Source organism: Serinus canaria, chromosome 2 (genome assembly GCF_022539315.1).
Source record: "Serinus canaria isolate serCan28SL12 chromosome 2, serCan2020, whole genome shotgun sequence".
NCBI lineage: Eukaryota > Metazoa > Chordata > Aves > Passeriformes > Fringillidae > Serinus > Serinus canaria.
The window spans coordinates 32,633,651-32,653,710 of NC_066315.1; the positions used below are offsets into that span (position 1 = coordinate 32,633,651).

General features: G+C 37.6%; 1 protein-coding gene across 2 annotated transcripts in view; it reads left to right on the forward strand.

Annotated features, from left to right (window-relative positions):
- Positions 1-15,806, forward strand: part of PALS2 (protein associated with LIN7 2, MAGUK p55 family member) — a 54,852-nt gene extending 39,046 nt beyond the window's left edge. For both annotated transcript variants that reach the window (XM_030230340.2, XM_030230335.2), the window contains exons 4-12: positions 2,954-3,106; positions 3,609-3,836; positions 4,978-5,109; positions 7,069-7,168; positions 7,673-7,741; positions 8,610-8,771; positions 11,304-11,506; positions 11,932-12,060; positions 14,344-15,806. In XM_030230340.2, the coding sequence (XP_030086200.1) occupies positions 2,954-3,106; positions 3,609-3,836; positions 4,978-5,109; positions 7,069-7,168; positions 7,673-7,741; positions 8,610-8,771; positions 11,304-11,506; positions 11,932-12,060; positions 14,344-14,520 (1,353 nt within the window). In that variant the 3' untranslated portion in view covers positions 14,521-15,806. The remainder of the gene's footprint in view (positions 1-2,953; positions 3,107-3,608; positions 3,837-4,977; positions 5,110-7,068; positions 7,169-7,672; positions 7,742-8,609; positions 8,772-11,303; positions 11,507-11,931; positions 12,061-14,343) is intronic.
- Positions 15,807-20,060: the final 4,254 nt, after the last annotated feature.

Sequence of the window (20,060 nt, forward strand, 5' to 3'; positions counted from 1 at the left end):
GGCTTCAGCACTGTAGAGAGCCTTGCATGTTTAATGGTTCTCTGTTTACTGAATTTTCAGTTATGTTTTAAAGTATTTTTTTATCTGTCAAATATATGCAGCCACAGAAAACTACTGTAAAGAGATCAATATCTTCTAAGTTTGTGGATTGTTTTTTGATCAAGACAGCGTCTTGCATAAAGAGACCTGTCTGTCACAGGACTGTGTATCCACAGGACTATGTGTTACTTCTTGTGATTTGTAGCAGTTCTTCTAAATGTCTTTTTCTGACAATATTGGCATTTTTTCATGAGAATCTTTCTTACAGCTATCCAGTCTTGGATAATCAGCTGATCCTGTTTACAGGTGGAAATTTTGTATGGAGGAAACTTTGAACCATTTTATGGTTGTTGATCACTCCATGTTTTCGGCAGTAGTTTTATAGGTGTTCCAGCACCAGAATGGAAAGGTCAGATTCCAGTGGAGCTCTGGAGTTGCAGGAGCACAGGATATCACTTTTTCGGGTATCACAAGAAAGAAACAAGGGAAGTTCATGTAACTGTTTTTCTCAGTTCCCTCAGCCATGTTCCCCAAATAAGAAAATAACTTAGCGACATAAAATGTTGTCAAGTAGTCAGGCAGTGGTACAGATGCAAGGCCCTGTTGCCAGGTATCTGTACTTAAGTGTTCTTCAGGACTGTAGGTCATGACCTGGCTGGCTGGAAACAGGCTCATAAAACTGGTACAGATTCTTGAGTTTCAGAACTGAGAGTTAGGTGGGACAGTAATAATTTAACTGTGCCTTAAAGAAACCAATGAACTACTTTTCTTAAAGAAGCCACTTTAGAGTTGTGGGCAGTCCCTGATAGTCCTTCTCTGACTCAGGCATTGTGTAAATAATAGGGAAAAGATCCTTTGACTGAGAGATGGTTAAGTAGCAGTTGAATGAATTCATACTTATCTTATAAAACTGAGTGGTTAAAAAGAATCAGAATGTGAAATGGGATCAGATTTACGAACTCAAGAATTTTATGGAGCTTTTTAATTTGAAAAGGATGACACAGACTGTTATCTTAGTAGGCTTTTTGGACTGTGGATCAGATTATAATGTATAAATTGCATTACCATTAAAGGGCAGAGACCTGTCCAGGCAGCTTTGTGAGGCTTTATGAGGAGTATAGTGGGTTGTGGTCAGAAACTTCAGAGACAATTTGTTCTAGCATGTGACCAGAAGAAAACTAGAAGTTTCATACCACTGCATCTACCTGGTTCTGTGGGTGCTAATCTGTAAAAATGTGTTGCTGATGCAAATTAGTTTCATTTTGGAAATGCAGAAATATCCAAAAATATGTTGCTTGCAAACATTGGCAGAGAGATCTATTCTCCTGGTTTCTGGATTGGATGTGTCTTGGATAGTCAAGAATTAGAAATTGCTACCATCTGACAGCTGCTTGATTTAAATAAATGATTGTTTTTCCTATTTAATTTGATTTGGTTTGTGTCCACAGTATCAGCCACAATAAGCAGCTGTCTTTACAGTCTTAATGAAAGGGGCAAAATCAGTGAATTAAATACTCCTTCTAACCTCAAGCTGAAATGTCAGCAGGTTCATCGTGTAATGGGCAGATTAAAATGACTGTTCAGGTTTGTGACACTCTGAGGGCTTGCATGCTGAGCTTAGCACTAACCTAATGTGGTTGCACAGCCTGTAGCTTAGAGGTGGCTTACAGAAGGATGGAGCAGACTGCATAGCAAATCATTGCTCTTACCTGCTCGCCTGCTCTGCCTTCTGGTAGTTTGCTGTCTTCCTCTGGCATGTGCATGTCAGTATCAGTGATAGTCCCATGGTGTCTTCTTTTTTAGCTACTTCTGTGACACAGTCAGTAACCTGCCTTAAGACTATAACTGGCCAGTCACTGTTGGACACAAAGCTGTGTAGTTGGAGGCCCAGTAGGCATTTCTTCTGCTTGCTGCTTCTCTCTGTGTATCTGCCAGTGTGACTTCCTGTGCTGTAGGATGCTTTACCTTGGACTACTGTGTATGATGGCTATTGGGTGTCCCTTTTCCTCTCATAGAATCACAGAATGGTTTGGGTTGGAAGGGACCTTAAAGATCATCTTGTTCCAGATCCCCCACCATGGGCAGGGACACCTTACACTAGAAGGTGACAGAAAGACAAAGTCTGAAATTTTCCACTGTCTTAGTGCACAAGTTTGATCTTGGTTTACCTGTATGTATTGTCTTATACATTTTTCTTTATCCTAAGATATCTTTTATGAAAAAAATCATGCCTAAATTACATTGTCTTCCAAACATGATTATATTCATTTGGATCTCCTCCTTCTACCTTGTATTCATGTGTGTGGACTGGAGAAAACACCGTTAACTCTATGGTCTGAGCGCCTGTCTTCCAGACAGTATAAACTCTGTAAGCTTGGCTTCGTTTGTTACTAGAATTCTGCCCTGGCTTTATGCAAGTAGGAAGCACTCATTCTGCAGATAGCTGGAAATCCTTGCATACTTGTCATTATCCAAATTACCATGGACGAAAATTTTATTGCATTAAACACAAGTATCTAATGATGAGCTGTCTTCATTCTTTTTGCAGTGGGTTGTTCATTTACTGTAACCATTTGCTCAGATACTGTCTCATTAGGTGGAAGACTATTTTAGGTACTCCTTTTTCTGTCTTCTTCCCTTTTAACATCACATATTCCTCCCCAGTTTAGTTACATATCTCCTATATTTCCTTAAGAAGCAGTATTTTTATGTACAAGATAGGCTATTTGCTAAGGCAATAGGCTTCTCAGTTCATGTGAGCACTTACTATGTCCATTTTTGCTTTATTTCATGTGAAGTAAGAGTATTATAACCTGATCCCAAAAGGACAGATTCAGTGGTTATTCAGCGCTAAATCCTTTCACAAACAGTTATTTCATTACTTTAAAAAAGATTTTTTTCTGTTCCTTTGCAGTCACTCTTGGAAGCACATGATATTGTAGCTTCAAAATGTTATGATTCCCCTCCTTCTAGCCCAGAAGTCAATAATTCTTCAGTGAACAACCAGGTTGTTCCAGTAGATGCTATTCGTATCCTTGGAATTCACAAAAGAGCAGGAGAGCCACTGGTAAGTAATTGAGGGTGAGTGTGTCTTTAAAGTGCTAGTGAAGATGTTTGCATGTACCTGATTTCTTGCATTATGTTTTAATTATTTTCATTATGTTGTGTAATTTAATGGGTGATAAGCTCAGTATTGAGAGGTTGAAATGGGAAGATACTTTCATGTACTCACTATCCCATTCTCTCCAAGAAGTAATGGGATAGTAATTAAACAGTCACTGGGCTGAATGACTGCTGGCATAACTAACACAACATCTTGATATGAGATGATAGGATTGCATGCAATCAAGAGCAACAGTAATTTTTCAGTCATATGAAAACTTTGTGTGAAAGCAATTCCGTGTCACCTGATGCCTCTCTGTATCAGGAGCTCTAACACTATAGTAGCTGTAACTGTTTTCATTGGAGTGGGTGGAATATCCCACAGCTGTGTATTTCTGCTTGAGGTAATGGTAAAATGAAACTGAAATTCAGACAGTGGTAAACTGGGTGTCATGTACCTCTTTCAGGGAGTCACGTTCAGAGTGGAGAACAATGATCTGGTAATAGCCCGAATTCTTCATGGAGGAATGATAGATCGGCAAGGTCTTCTGCATGTAGGGGACATTATTAAAGAGGTGAATGGCCACGAAGTTGGGAACAACCCAAAAGAATTGCAAGAACTGCTGAAAAATATCAGTGGGAGTGTCACTTTGAAAATTCTTCCCAGCTACAGAGACACTGTCATTCCTCAACAGGTCAGTGGCACATTTCTGATGCTTCTGTGAAAAGAACTTCTGCTTAGCGCTTTATTGTGTAAGATTCTTTAAGATTCTGGATTACACATATTTTGATTATTTTGTGAATATAATACTAGGAGAAGGAGTAAAATGTAGATACCTGTATTTACCTTTAATTGCATTTTAGAAATGAGTTTATTCACCTAATATGCTTGCCTAAAAAACTCAAAGTGTCTAAAATTATTAGGCGTTTATATGCTACATATAAAGCACGTTTCTTTGACATTACCACAATCACACTTTGTGCAGTGAAGTGTGTGTGTGTTTATAACGTGATAAGTGTCAAAATAATCACTTTAACAATATTCAGGAATGTATTTAATTCGACAGACAAGCTTTTGTACTCTCTGACTTCATTGGGAACTTGGATGGTGGCTGTTCCTTGTCTTTTTGTTGTTGCTGTAGGCTGTCAATTTCTCCATGGCAGAAGTGTCTTCCTGAGCTAAATCAGTGCCTTTGAAACACCCTATAAGATGCTCCTTCAAGTAGTGGGTCTTAACAGTGTGACTAACAGGCTGTGCTTCCACTAAGTAGAGGCTGAGGGAATGTGCTCTATTGAGGCAGGTGCAGGGCTTCCTTTGCTCCCCAGCCTGGTACAAAGAGAGTCAAAGATGTTTTCAGTTCAGTCTTGCAACCTACTGTTTCTTCCCCTGCATCAAATCTGAGTCTTAAGCAGCTGTGTCTCCTGTTATTTTTGCCATGAACTCAGTGTTTTAAAAGTAATTCTTAAGATTCTACAAGCCTTAAATACAGTGCTCACATTTCAGTAATTATTTTGTATTTTTAAGAAATTAAAAGTCAGAATTCTGATTGAGTTGTATACACTGAAATGCAAGAAAGAGCATTTTGTAATACCGTGTCCAAATGGAACAGATTTTTTTATCATGAAGTAGCTTCAGCCAAGGTTTGCACCATTGATTATTCTGTCCCAGTTGGTGAATAACTTTTTCCCCTTAGATTGTATTTTACATGCCAAATGCAACTTGGATCATGTCAAGGTTTTTATGCTGCAGGTAAAGACATTGCTTCAGTTTGACAGATAGATTAGTCAGAATGTATTTTATACTGCTTAAGCTTTGTTACTTTTTACACATTTCAGGTTTTTGTGAAGTGTCATTTTGATTATAATCCATATAATGACAACCTCATCCCATGCAAAGAAGCAGGTTTGAAATTTTCTAAAGGAGAAATTCTTCAGATTGTAAATCGGGAAGATCCGAATTGGTGGCAGGTTGGTAAAAAGATTAAAATAAGTAATATAAAAAACTGAAAAGCATCAGTAGGTGCCTTAACTCTTTAAATTTATTATCTACTTTCATTTAACAGTAGATACATTAAAAAAATATTTACACTGCAATCCAATTTCAAGCTAATATAAAGATATGAAGTTGAAATACTAAAGGAAAAGGAATATTTTAAATTGTATATGTAAAACTCACTTTACTGTTAGTTGTGTGTATTTGTATTTGTTCTTGTATCATAAGTCTGGACATTTCCACAAATAAATTTAAGGTGGACAGTTTCTAGAAAAAAAAGTCTTAGTTTGACTATAATTATGGTAAACCTTCCCTGACAGCAGCTATGGAAAATGTGGACCCCTTCCTGAGTGCTCAGAGATGCAGAGAGAGAAAATAATCTTGTGGATTTGAAGGGGGTGAGAATAGCTGTTTGGAGAGTCTGTATGTTTTATTTCTGCACTGGTGGTCAGTGTCTGTGAGCTGTGTATCATGCATGCTCATAGTCACATTGTTTGGCAGTATTTCAAATATTAACAGTTCATCCTGCTTTAAGGTGGTATTTCTACATTCAGTCCTTCAGTAGAAATGTAATCCAGTGCTTATGCTATGTTTATTTTTTTCAAGACACTATACATAGAATTAAACATTATCAGTGCCTCTGAAAATGGGACAAGGGAACTTTTAAGACCCTTTTCTCAACTGAGATCCTCAAAATTGGCAAAGAGTGTAGCATTATTAATTTCCCCTCCAACCCCTACATTGCTCACCCTTTGCAAGGTAACAAGCAGAAGAGAGCCAGACGCTGCCTGAGAACAAGATATATGACTTCTTTAAAAGCAACAGAAATATTCCAATATACCTAAGCAGCTGCTGAATTTTGTTGCTTCTCAGTGACAGTAATAACAGAAAGAAAGACAATAAAAAGTGAGGAAAGGCTGAAAATTTATTGCTGCCAACTTAATTAGTTTCAGAAGTAGGCACTCCAAAACTCTGGAGGAATTTGATGTTTAGCTCTCATGCTGACTTCTGTATTGCTTTTCAAACACTCCAATTGTAACTTGTGGGAGTCCAGGAGAAATAAATCTTTAACGCTCAATCTGGCAAAATTGAAATGTGTTAAATCAGTATAGCATATTCCTATGCAGATCATGCCCCAGGAAAAAGAAGTTTAGTTTTTCCTCATGCTTTCTAGAAATGCTAGACTGTTAATGAAAACTTCATACTGTAAAAAATCAGTTAGTCATAGATAAAAGCATACAAGTTGAAAAGCAAACGTCTTCTGTTAGGAAAAGAAGGATTTATTGCAAGCAAAAGATTTATGAAGAATTAAACACTTCATAACTGTGTTTGTGTCTGTTTAGCTTGATAAGAATTGAGCTCACCATGAAATTATTTTAAAGAGAATTTTAGTTATTTGATTACTGGGAATACTTAGGTTACTAAGATTTTAAATCTGTAGTTGCTTCGTGCAAAAAGCTTGAAGGCATGATTAGGGATGTGTTACTGGCATTCACTGGGAAATGGCAGTTAATAAACTGCACTGAAACCTGTTTGGAGCAGCTCAAGAATATAAAATAAATATATTGTATACTAGAAAATCTTGAGTTTTGTCACCTGAGACTTCAGTGTCTGGAGTCAGAGAATTCCACTTGGGAATTTTATGCCAAAGTTTTATGGCTGGAGGAGCTTACTATGCAATGGGAACCAGTAATAAAATTTGGATTTATTTTACTTAAGTTTTCTGAATTTTAATACTCAATAGCAAGACACTATTCCTGTAAAGGAGAATTTTAATATTTACATCTGACTCTGAATTTTTAAGTCTCAGTAGTAAATGTATCAACACTCACCAATGAGAAACTGGCAGTGAGGAAGTCAGTCGACACCATGTTGACTAGAAAAGTGTTTCTTGCAAGTTAAATGTAATAATTTGTTTGTTTGTTTTTCCCTAGGCTAGTCATGTCAAAGAAGGTGGAAGTGCAGGTCTAATTCCTAGCCAGTTTCTGGAAGAGAAGAGAAAGGCTTTTGTTAGGAGGGACTGGGACAACTCAGGTGAGATTTAGTACATTTCAGGAGTAGATTTTGCTGTGACTCCCATTTGTTTTGTTTTTCTTGCCTTCATAAATAATAGAAAAACTGCTGTGTGAGATTACACAGATTATTGTGAAATGTTGAATTTTATATTTTGGCTTTTGCTGAAAGACAAAGGGTGAAGTCTCTGTTTAGTGTTCAGATACAAGAATCAGTTTTGCCACCTGGTGCTGAAAAGCTGAATGAGGTGGGACAGGCAGTGTGCACTTAAAAATTTTTTGTATGGTATGCACTGAAAGTTAATAAGCTAAACATGAATTTTTCAACTGCTTTCTTTTCTAGGAAAATATTTTTTTCTTCCAGTACCATTTGATGGGTTTGTAAATAGATGTAATTTCTTGCAGGATATATACAATTCTAGAATAATCCTTATAAATGTATTAATCAAAAATTTCATGTATTCATATAAATAAGCTTTGGAAATTAACAGAAATTGTGAGTTCATCTAGTTTTTTTTATTTTTAGGGCCTTTCTGTGGAACAATAAGCAGCAAAAAAAAGAAGAAGATGATGTATCTCACTACAAGAAATGCAGGTATCTCAATGCTACATGAAAGTCAAAGCTTTTTTAGGCATCAAAACTAGCAGAGTGTAGTGTATCCAAAGCTAAAGATTTGCAGTAAAATATTTGATTATAAGTTTGATAGATCAGATAGTTTTTATGGTTTAAAAACAATAGTGACCAGTGCAGACATGTCTGTGCTTCTGTTCAGCACTGGGAGATGTGGATATACAAAGCTGTTGAAGGGACTGGAGCATCTCACCCATGAGAAAAAGTTGAGACAGCTGGGAATGTTCAGTCTGGAGAAGAGGAGGCTCAGGGCAGGTCTCACCAATGTGTACAAATACTTGAAGGGAGGGTGCAGAGAGGATGGAGCTGGGTGGGCTTTTTGCAGAGTAGCCCAGTGACAGGGCAAGAGCCAACAAGCAACACAGGCTCTGAACATCAGAAAACACGTTTTCCACTGTGATGGTGACTGAGCACTGGCACAGGTTATCCACAGAGGTTGTGGAGTTGTCCTCCCTAGAAATACTCAACAAGTGTCTGAATGTGGTCCTGGGCATTGGGGTGGACCAGATGCCTTGCAGAGGTACCTTCCAACCTCAACTATCCCACGATTCTGTGGAAGTTCACTAATTGTTAGTCACAGTTTTCACCTTCTGATCAAATAGAGACTTTCTCCTTGGAAGTAAAAGAGAGAACCTGACCTTATGCTGTCCATGGAGAAATAACTATTTTATTCCCAAACCAATTTAAAGCTAGAAGTCTTGAGTCAAACTTACTGCCCTCTGAGTACTGTTTATATTCACATGGGTCTGTTGATAAATAGCAGGACTATTAACTTTTTTTTTCTTACAGCCCTGAGTGCGTATTAAAGTTTTTTGTACATTTCTCAATGTAGAATTTGATCGCCATGAAATCCAGATATATGAGGAAGTAGCCAAAATGCCTCCTTTTCAGAGGAAAACCCTGGTCTTGATTGGAGCCCAAGGAGTGGGGCGAAGGAGTTTGAAGAACAGGTTTATTGTGCTGAATCCTACTAGATTTGGAACTACAGTGCCATGTAAGTTGTCAGCATTCCTATTGTAATATCATACTTTGATTAACTGGAAAGTACGGGATGTTTATCCTTGTGATTCAGTGTAGGAGTGATTGTGTCAGAGCATAAAAATTGTATAGAGTGGGAAAACAAAAGGCTCTTCCTGTTTTCAGAAAACTGAACTCACGTATGACCATGAAAACATTTGTAACTAGCACTTAAATGGTACTGATGCTGTGCAATACCAGTTTTTGTCTGTGCAGTATTTCAGTCTGGGTTTCCTCAGTGTCAGTCACCATCCATTACTGAGGTGATTCCATAAGTTCCCAGTAGCCTTCTGTAATGAATGGCCAGTGGAATTCCTCAGGTCTGCCTTTTAGTTTTTCTCCTGTGGACTTTGAATTATAAATTGTTGCTTTAGTTTAGAAATGTAGGGAAAAGCAGCAAACTTCCAATTACACTGAAGTAAGTGTTTGTGATCTCCAAGATTTGTATAACTGTATTTTAATATATCTAGCCTTAAGCACATGATCTTTCATTTTTCCCCCTATAAATAGCAGAAAAAAACTTATTTTACCTGAAGCATGTTTTCTTGCCTTTCTTTCAGATACTTTGCTCATTGACCTTTTTTTTTAACTCCTCCCTTCTGTTTGGCTGCTGACCAGAGAAGCCCACTCTAGCTACATTATTATTCTCCTGACATGTGCTTTTCAGAATTTCAAAAACAGTCTGTTCCCTTCTGTTTCCAGTGGGCAAGAAATAGATCTGATAATAATAGGAGGAGGGACAGGTCTGAAAGATTAATTGTGTGAGATGAGAGAACCAGTCTCTTATTTGCTGAATCTCTAGCATCAAAACTGGCCAGGGCGCTTAAAATTGGTTGGTGGACCTGAGAACAAGGTTGACTTCTCAGTGTTACTTTTTAAAAGAAATCTTCTTTTGGTAATTTTATTATTTTATAGTGGTGAAATAGTAAGAGGCTTTTTATTGCTTCTAAAATTCTTATTCTATTTCAAAAAAGCCTTCAGAATTACTTATTTCTCTATAATGCTATATAGATGCTTGAATATATGTAAGTAAGTGCAGCACAGTTGTTGAACATTCTTCAAAGGCATAACAGTAAACTTTTCCTAATCTAATAATGTAATCATGCACATGCAATACCCATTTATTGTATACAGAAGATCTTCTCTACTTTGGATTTTAAGTGGGATAATCGGTAAACTTAGTTGGTCTTTGATTAGAAGAAAATTCTCCAGGTTATTTATAAACAGATCTGTGTAGGATGTGTTTTGGGAGGTGGGAAATGGATGAAATTGATCCACTGCTCTACAGGGAGAATCACGTTCTTGGTGTTGAGTTCTAATCCAGCATGTGGTGCTGTGGTTTTTCTTCAGTGTAGATAACTGAACTGTTAAATCTTTGCCTAGCTGTAAGATGTTAAAGCTTACTCTCCAAAATTAATTGCAAACTGATATGTGATTCTTTTTAATGTATTGTATTAACCACTATAGTTTTAATCTTTCCATAGGATCTTGACTAAAACTAGATCTTCTAGTAAAATATTTATTCTAAACAGCTTCAGAGGATCATTTTTCCTGGCACTTGTGTTTTCTATAAGATTGACGCGGATAGCAATTACTGGAAGGGAAAGATTGCTTTCAACTTGTCTCAACAAGTTGCACCAAGTGATGATAGAAGTATTACCAAAGGAATGCACTGACTGTTAGGTTTAATATGTTCTAGAGTTCAAATCTAATTAAATATAAGTAGCAGGTAGTTAATATGGTGATAGGGCAGCAAAGTCAATAATAATATGATATTATATTTTATTTTACTTTTTTAAAATTTTACTTTTACTTTTTTGCTTAAGTAATGTCTGTACTGCACAGTAGTGTAGCCAATACCCAAGACAATTGATAATGATTTACTCAAATATTGGCTTCGATCTTTCTACAGGGAATTTACCTTGCTTTATAAGAGAAGTTGTCCTGGAAAGCAGCATTAGCTGGCCTCCACTAAGATTCTGCTGTGGTGGCTGGGCTGCTTCTGATATTTATAAGAAAGCTAACTTTCTTTATAGCTAGGTCAGGTAATTCCACCCTGGAACAACAGGACAGATACAGAGAGCAATGGTTTTGGGGGTGCGATGGGGCAGATCTTGTTGTGCTCAGCTATTTTCAGAAGTACATTTGGCATTTGAGAGTTAAACTTCCATTTTATTTCCAAGTCACTTAAGTAAGTATTTTATTAAGTGAATACTTAAAAAGATTACATGAATGAGTATTGTATATGGTGTGAAGGAATAGACAAAGGAAGCAGGCAAATGAATGGGTAAGTAGCATGTAGGAAGCAATATAAATAAAGGGAACAGGAGAGGCTGCGCTCAGTTCTAAAATGTATGTAGAATGAAGAATAAACCTGTACATGGAGCAATTACAACTTTATAACAATGTGTATTATAGTCTCCCTACTTAATAGGCAGTCCAGTTTCATACTTATATTTCAAATGTAAAATGAAAACATTCAGTTTATGTTTTTATTTTTTTTGTTTAGTTACTTCACGGAAGCCAAGGGATGATGAAAAAGATGGGCAAGCATACAGATTTGTAACACGAGCTGAAATGGAGACGGATATTAAAGCTGGTAGATACTTAGAGCATGGAGAATATGAAGGAAATCTTTATGGCACCAAAATTGATTCCATCCTTGAAGTTGTTCAGACAGGAAGGACCTGCATCTTGGATGTAAATCCACAGGTATATGATTTATAATGTTGTTATTATTATAACAAGTGTGGGATTATAATGTTGAAGAGGTGAAGACAGATGCCTTCAAATTTAAAGGCTTCTTATCTGGTTTCAAGGTTACAATTATCAACTGGATTCATGTGTTTGTGGAACTTACTTGGAATGGCTTAGAAAGATGGAAAAAACCCAACTTAAATTCTGTGTGAAAGAGGAGTCTTGCAGAGTAATAAATAATCTTTTTAGCCAAGAAAAGAATGATGCTGAGCATTTCAAAAGGCAGTGTAGGAATTTAGAAATAGAAATAAGAATCTTCACTTACGTATTGCTGCCCATCATAACAGATGAGTTTTGTGGGGTCCCTTAAGTAATGGGGAGATATGGTGAGTCACTCTCAAACTTTGGTGGTGGTGGTTTTTTTTTTCCTTTGCTTCTAGGCTCTAAAAATACTGAGGACTTCGGAATTCATGCCCTATGTGGTGTTTATTGCTGCTCCAGAGTTGGAGACTTTGCGAGCTATGCACAAGGCTGTGGTAGATGCTGGAATTACAACCAAACTTCTCACTGTAAGCAGATAATTTCCTATTTAGTTTTCTTTGAACAAGATGTTCTTAGATTTTTTTGAAAAAAAATTCTAGGTGGAATTTGTTGTGAAACTAATGTCTCTAAGAAAAGTTAGACAAGACTTCTGCTGATTACTTAGTTGAAGTTAATCATATACCATGTATAAGGAAGATTGTTTCTTTCTTGAAAATAGACCTCTTATGGAGAGGTGTTGATTACAAAAATTACTTGTAATGTGTACTTTGGGAACTGTCACCTTTGATTATTTGCAGCAAATGGTAGATATTTCATGGTGGCAATTGTTCTTTTATGCAGATATCTTTCCTTGATTTTCCCATCTCCCTCCCCACCCAAATTTTTGTTCTGTTTGCCTTAATAATATGTGCGTGCTTTAAAAATGGAATCTGTAATGCTTGGGAAAGATATTGCAACTTGTGTCAAAAAAGGAAAAAGCAAAAACCTCACTAACCAACAAACCTTCAAAAAACCCCCCAAAACAAAACACAAAAAAAACCCCAAGAATGCAGGTTGTCTTTGTTTTCACTGCTGCAGCAACATGTGCTGCACTGGGAGTGCCTGACAGCTGCCAGAATAAGAAGTGTTGAACAACTTTCTCTGAAGTTTCTTGTATTTTTCATATAAATTGAAGTGGCATTAGATCTTCCCTCCTTTTCTTAGACACTATGTGTAGCAGAGGGAAATAAGACAATTCCTCTAATGCATCAAAGTATAAAGATTCTGTGTGGGCATGAACTTTCCCAGCTTCGGGAGCAAAGCAAAAAAAGCCAGATTGAGCCATTCAATTTCTCCAACAGAGAAAAGCTGTGTTTTGCTGATGGCTCATAATGATAGTGCTGCAGCTTCATAGGAATATCTTGAATAAATGCTGACAGGGCATTCAAAGCTATAAAATGGGGGGGAGGGCTTGGTTAGTATTTCCACTAAATGAGTGTATAATTTTTAGTCATGAGTTCTGGTTATTATGCATTCTAGTAGCTCTGTGGATGCTCAGTCATCCCTCTTTCCTGCCCAAAATGAGCCCTGAATTTTATGGTGCATATACAAGAAGGCAAAGTTAAAACTGTCCAGACAAGTGTAAAAATAATTTCCTGCACTTCCTAATATTTGATTCCCTAAGGGACATCTTTGCCTCTGTATTACTTCTTACGAATAATAAAGAGGTTTGTTAAATTTCAGCTACGCATTTATGTGTCTTTACAGATTCTGCATTGCATCCCTGCACATGTATATGGAGTATGATTTGCTATTTCATATTCTTGGGCTTCCTGAACAAATGAAAAACAAATGGCATTTAAAGTATTACAGTTTGCTTGTAGGTGGACCTGGCTATATTATTTCTAGCATCCTAACCCATTCCATTACAAAAAGTCTGGCTCTTGGGGTTGTACATTTACTTGTTTCCTTCACTCACTGTGAAGGAAGGGCTATTGACAAACATAGTTTTTCATTTTGGCTTTTACATTTAAAGCTGTATCAGGACTTAAAAATATTGAAATAATTACTGTAAAGGGAGACAAATCCCATAACTACTTACAAAAAAAATTGTTGTTGTGCAAAAATTAAGAGGAGCTTTTAAAGAATGTTGCACTAGCAAAACATGAAAAAGTGCTCAAAAGGCACTTTATAAAGGCTTCATCATGTAGGAATATAAATTTCCTGCATATTTTGCAGCTCATGTCAGGACTACAGTAATGTAGCAGTAGTTTAGCTAGGCTGAAAAGTTCTCTGAAAGCCATAAGGTATTCTAGAGTTTTATTCTTCTAGAAATTGTCTTTCATTTCATCTTAATTTAAAATCTTGGATTTTTGGTGTCTTCTGTGGAAATAAAAGGGACACAAATATATTTACAAAACTGATGGACTCAGTCATTCTTAAAGCATTAATTTTATTCTGGTTGGATCATCAGTTGCCCTTACAAAGTGATTAACTGCTCCCTGTACACACCAGCCCAAGTTCACATGCTTCTATTGATTTTCTTCAAAATTGCAAGATTGGCAAACATTTGCTTGCCATATTTAACATTATTGACACCTCTCAGATCTTTTTCAGCCCTTTCAATGGTGTTTTAGCTCAATTTCTGTGTGAATTTATTATAAATGAAAACTTCCCTTATTTGTAAAATGTATGCAGTGTCTAGCTTTAAATAGTCTGTTGCAGTATGTACTGAAAGGATCTTCTTCTGTATCTAAAAGGATTTGCCAAGTCTTATCTTTAAATCTTTAGTGATATTGAGATTCATTGATCCTTAAAAATCTCTTGCACAGGACACTGATCTGAAAAAAACAGTGGATGAGAGCGCCCGGATCCAGCGAGCCTACAACCACTACTTTGACCTGACCATTGTAAATGACAACCTGGACAAAGCCTTCGAGAAGCTGCAGACGGCCATCGAGAGACTGAGGCTGGAGCCTCAGTGGGTGCCCATCAGCTGGGTCTATTGAGTGTTCCAGAGGGAGCTTCAGTAACAAATAAAGTCAGCAGCAGCAAATGTGACGTGTAGATACTGATGATAACCTGCAGCACCTGTGCATTTTTACTCTGTGTATATTCAAAAGTACACTGTTCTGAATTTTTATAAAAATGTTGAAGAGAAAGTGTACTTAAATATGTAATTTATTTTAATTTTTCTAACTTTTTACAGATAACCTTTCTATTCATATCACATGAAGGAAATGCGTTTAAGCATTTTTCTATGTTTTGATTTAGTATCTTTGCCTTTTTCATCTAAGAAACTTTCATTCACTTCAACATTTACATCTTGGTCTTACATTTTCACTGTGATTAAAAAAAGGATACTTGAAACAATTTTTGTAAAATTTGTTAATGTCAGTGTTTAACTGATCAAAAGTCTATAGCTCTTATTAGGAAAGAACGCTAATTTCTTTGAGGTTTTTTTTCTTCTTCAAAAAATAATAATTTCATGGGAGCAGAATTTTAAATATTAAAAGTAGTAACAAAAACACAGGTCCATTGCTCCAGCTGCTTTCAGCTTAATGTTGGTGCATTCCTGATGTTTCAAAAGTTCTTGATATCTCTTGATTTAGATAACTTTTGTGTAGATTCCCTTATATCTGTCTCCTAAAATAACATAGAGCAATACCTTGCAAGCTGCTTATTATGCTTTCTTGGGAGCCAACCTGTTAGCCCATTACAGTTGAAGAACTGGCATTAGAAAGTCATACGCAAGGTAATTCAGTGCAATTTGAATAATGGTGAAGTAGCTTGAGAGAGAACCTGATAATGTGGAGCCTTGTAGGTGACACTTAATGTTTAGGACTATTTATTCACCCTTGTGAAAACACATTGCTTAAAAAAAAAAAAAAAAAGTAATTTTCTTTTCTTAGGACATTTTTCTGTATTTGTGTAGTGATCTGTGGCTTCATTTCCTGTGATGTCTAGATGGGTTCTAAATTATCTTTTAAATATTTGTGTGTGATCAACTGCTGTATTTTGAGTGTTGTGTAATGGCATTTCTGTGCTTTTTCTTACATTGTTTTTAATTGCATTTTTTCATTAGATAGCTTGTGAATTGGAAGCTTACTGCTAAAAAGCAATGTTGTTTATAGGTTTTTTCATTTACAGTGTATTTCCTTTTTAGTGACAATTCTCCCCTCAGTATGCTCATTGATATAATTCATATTAGGTTAGGTTCAGGTTCACTGATCAAAACTTAAGCTGGTGTAAATTAATGGGAACAGAAGGAAAATACAGCTTGTTGCTCAGATGAGCTCTTTTTGTGACCATGTTCTTTATGACACTGTCAGCTGTTGTATATAGTTACATTCACCATCACATACTGGGTTAGGTGTCTAAACTGAAGTCATCTGTTTAATTCCTCTTCCATCTCGTGACGGGCACCTGGCTTCTGGATTCAACAGCAAAGTGTGACCTGGAATGCTATCATAAGGCATCTTCCTCAGAACTATTGGAGGAAGACAGGCTGAGGCACTGTAAAACAGCATTGCTTCCTATGGCTCTCAAAAGACTTTTATGTGCACAAGGAAAAGAAAAAATTGAGTGGATGTAGTAGAGGAAAGCTGTTTAAAAAAACCTCAAAACACCCGTATGCAGCAGATGGTTTTTACACAGCCTGTAAAGTTGGTTGTGGTGGGGGAAGGGAGACAGAGGAGACTTGAAATCCCAGTGTGTGTGTGTGGAAAATATCAGTTAAACTTGTGTGTAGCACATTAGATCTTCTTGGCTCTTAATACTGAGATTTCAAAACGTCTTTCAGAGGGAATATGAAATTCTCTAAGGAAAATTTGTACCACTGCTTTTTTATTGTCATGCTTTCCAGGATGTGTTTTCTCTGGTTTTTTTTAAGTTTGGCAGAGCTCTCAGTTGTGGCTCCAGCATGGGACTTGTAGTTTTCTTTCCCAGGAGACATGTTCTGTGATCCTGTTGCTCAGAGGCTGCTTTGAGAAGTGGATGGAATGTGGTGTGTAGCAGCAAATGATAGCAGGGCTGTTGCTTGGCTATTTCATTGGTTTGCTTCTGGCACTCTGTGCTGAACATGGCTGAACTGTGTTTGTGTACTTTGTCATGGGAGACCTCCATATGGTGTAAATAAGATATGCTGTCTGGACAGATAAGATGCCTTTTCATTATGAGTTAGAAATATACCCTTATTTCTGATGCCAAAAGTGGGCTGAGTTCACTCTTCCACAATGAATGGAATGAGAAGATTCTTCAGTTTACACACCTCAGTACTTCATATTGCAAACATCACTTATTTTCATCTTTTTTCTGTAAATTTACTGAACCAACCACATGAAACACAGCCACCAAGGTGCAGCCAGGAAAGCCTCTCTCTGCTCATTCTGTTTCCTTCCCAGGGAGAATACTGTCAAGAGAGTCTCCCTAGTTAGCAATCTCTAGAATAGTCATGTATTTGCTAAAGCCTAGAGCTTTAATGTTTGCTACAGGTTCACACTGTGGGTTGAAGTCAGGAGGTGGAATGTTGTGGCTGAGCTTTGGGTGGTGGTGGTGTAGATGGCAGTGAGCAATTCTGCAGTGCAGTTCTGAAGCAGTAAGAGAAGGTGACTTGCTTGGGTTGGCACAAAGATCGTGTGGAAATATCTGCAGGTCTGATTTGGTTGTCTGTGTGCCAGGCTGGTGGGGGGGGGAAACAACCCAAACCCAAACACCACACCCCTTTCATCTGTGTTAAATCTTGAGTGTTCCCATTGGATTGTTTAATGATGAGAGGGGGAGAGAGATTGCTTTGTTTCTTTCTGGTAGTTTTGGGTTTTGGCACAGTCAGATTTTCATCAGATACTTTGCTTAGTTTGTCCCCACCTGGTAGAACGACTGGAATGAGAATAACAGTTACTGTTTTTTAAAAAGAATGTTCTTGGAGGTTCTTGAAACACTGGTGTCATTTCAGTCACATCCACAGCAGTGACGGTCCCTACCTGCCAGGGTGTGCTGCATCAGCTGTCGGACAGGGATCTGCACATTGTACAATCAGGGGAGAAGACACTATGAGAGGCTCATTCTGAGCAAGCAAAAACATTTCATAAAACACCTATTTGGAGTATTTTGGAGGAGTTAAAATAACTGGGATTTCATGTTATCTCATTCTGTACTAAACATTCATCTTCCAGATACTAACAGGAAAACTTTACATTGACTGTTAAAGAGTTCAGTAGGTGTATCTGAGCGAGGTGAAGATGCTGCTAAATGTTTAAGATATGTGGTATGTATCACAAGATAAATATTTAAGTAGTTTAGAAAAGTAAATTATCAAATAGTTGTCTGTGTATATGTATGTGGATGGTAAAACAAAAAATGCTCATGTTGGTTATCACATTACTAAGCTACCACGACTTAATCCAGAAAATGTTACCTGCATGTGAGACTTTAGAACTGGTACACTTCTCTACCTGGTTTATTGTGTTTACTAATGTATATTTTTCTAAATATACAGATATTTCAATCTAAAAAAAAAAATTATATTTATCTGTAATTTCTATCTGTTTTGGACAGTGCATGAGGTGCTGTAAAATTCTGTACATATAGAGACTTATAGAAGAAACACTGTAGTTGCCCCGTGAATGAAAAGTTATACATAGAAGTACAGTCAGTATGCCAAGACCTGTAAGTTATTTCCCTGAATTCACCAAAAATTCACTTAAGCGTGCACCAATCTCAACTCTCCTGTAAATACTGTGGTGCATTGTTTACCCAGGTGATGACCTTGCTGTTTCTTAAGTGTTATAGCAGGTCTGCATTAGGTTCTGCATCAAGATGCAGTCCAAGTTTAGTGGGATAATTATAATGGAACACATCATCTTGCATAGATTTATAAAGGTCTTTCAAAATGTTCTGCAAACCTTTGCAACGAAGGTAAACATGGAGCAGAAGCACAGATCTTCGTAGACAAGGAAAATCAAGTTCATAACCAACGCAGTATCTGTGACTTGGGCTGTGTTCTCGGCTCAGGGCAGCTCTGTGTACTTAGTTGTACAAAAGCTTTGTGGAGCAGGATGGCAGATCAGCTCATCGCTTTTGAATTTGTGTTTTTATAAAATGTCACATCTTGGTTGAGCTCAAATTGTGACATTTTTTCCTTCATCCTCTCTACTCACTGCATCTTCTAAAATCATACCTAAGTGACTTGCTTACAAATTGCCTGCAGCTCAGTGCTCAGGAAGTCACATGGGTTTGGTTTTGTTTTTTGAAGAGGGTGATTCACCCAAGAAATAGGAAACTTCTTTCTCTTTGTAACACAGAAAATCCCTGGCTAGGTACCCCCTTGAGCCCAGTGGGCCTCTGCTATGCTCAAGGACCAGTGGAGAGCGATCAAGCAGAGCACTCCAGAGATCAGGAACTGGGTTCTTACCTGTCCTTACACATGAGCTAATCTTGTGAACATAAACTCCCTTCACCTACCCCATGGTTCCCAGCCAGGCTTTCCTGTAGGTTGCCTCTCTGCTCACACTGAACCTTGAGTGGACAGTATCTCTGTCAGAGTGTGAGCATGGACAGTGTCTCCTGCAGCAGCTGCCCCGTTGCCCATTGTGCCTGCGGGTGCAGCTCTTGGATAACCAACAGCTGGGGCTCTGTTGCACGTCCTGCACATCTGTACGGGCTGTTTGCTTCATGCAGGGTTCCCTGCCTCACCCAAATTCCAAAGAGTTCAAGTACCACATGGTTATTGCCAAACTTCATGATGCTACTTTTGCAGAAGTGGTGAGATCATTTTATTGGTGTCTGTGTGGTGGGTACTGGATCAAAGACTCGTAGTCTGCTGGGCCTCTTGCCTTAAATACCCCTCAGCTCCCAGCACCCTCCTCTTCCTGCAATAAAAACCTCTCCTGGGCCACTGAAAGGGGTTCTATCCTTAAGGCTACTTTACTTTCTCTGGTGGACTGTTGTGACTGACAGTGCTGAAGTGAAGTCCTGGCCCTTCCTTTTTTCTCTGGGTTTCTTCTTTTTTGGCCTGTACTTCTTAGTTTTCACATACGTTTAACAGGCTTGCTGGTGGGAATTGTCTGGGATTCTCAACTTGTGTCTTATAGAGGAAATAGTAGTTAACAAGAACATCAGTATTTAGGACTTGGATAATTCACTGGTTTTAGGCCCAAGACAGATCCTAAAAATAAAAATAGAAAACATTGTAAAATAATCAGTTTTGGTTATTTTTACAAGCAGCTTTGGCTTCTGATCATATTAAAAGCGTGCTTGTGCCCACGCACACAAACACCCCTATATATACATGTATAAATAAAACTTCGGGGTAAATGCTGCAAACAATTCAGGCAGTGTCTACTAAATTACCTGAATTCTCTGCAGTGGGATACTGTTCCACAGTTACATTCTCAACTGCTGAATTCTCAGTTCATTTGCTAGTACTGCAGCTGGGATTTACTGGTACAGGCCTAAAAACAAACCCCAGCTTGGTGACGGCTGTTATGTAGCTTCACCTGCAAGTGGAATTTATTCAGCAGGTGTTCAGCACTATTTATATTTTATAGCA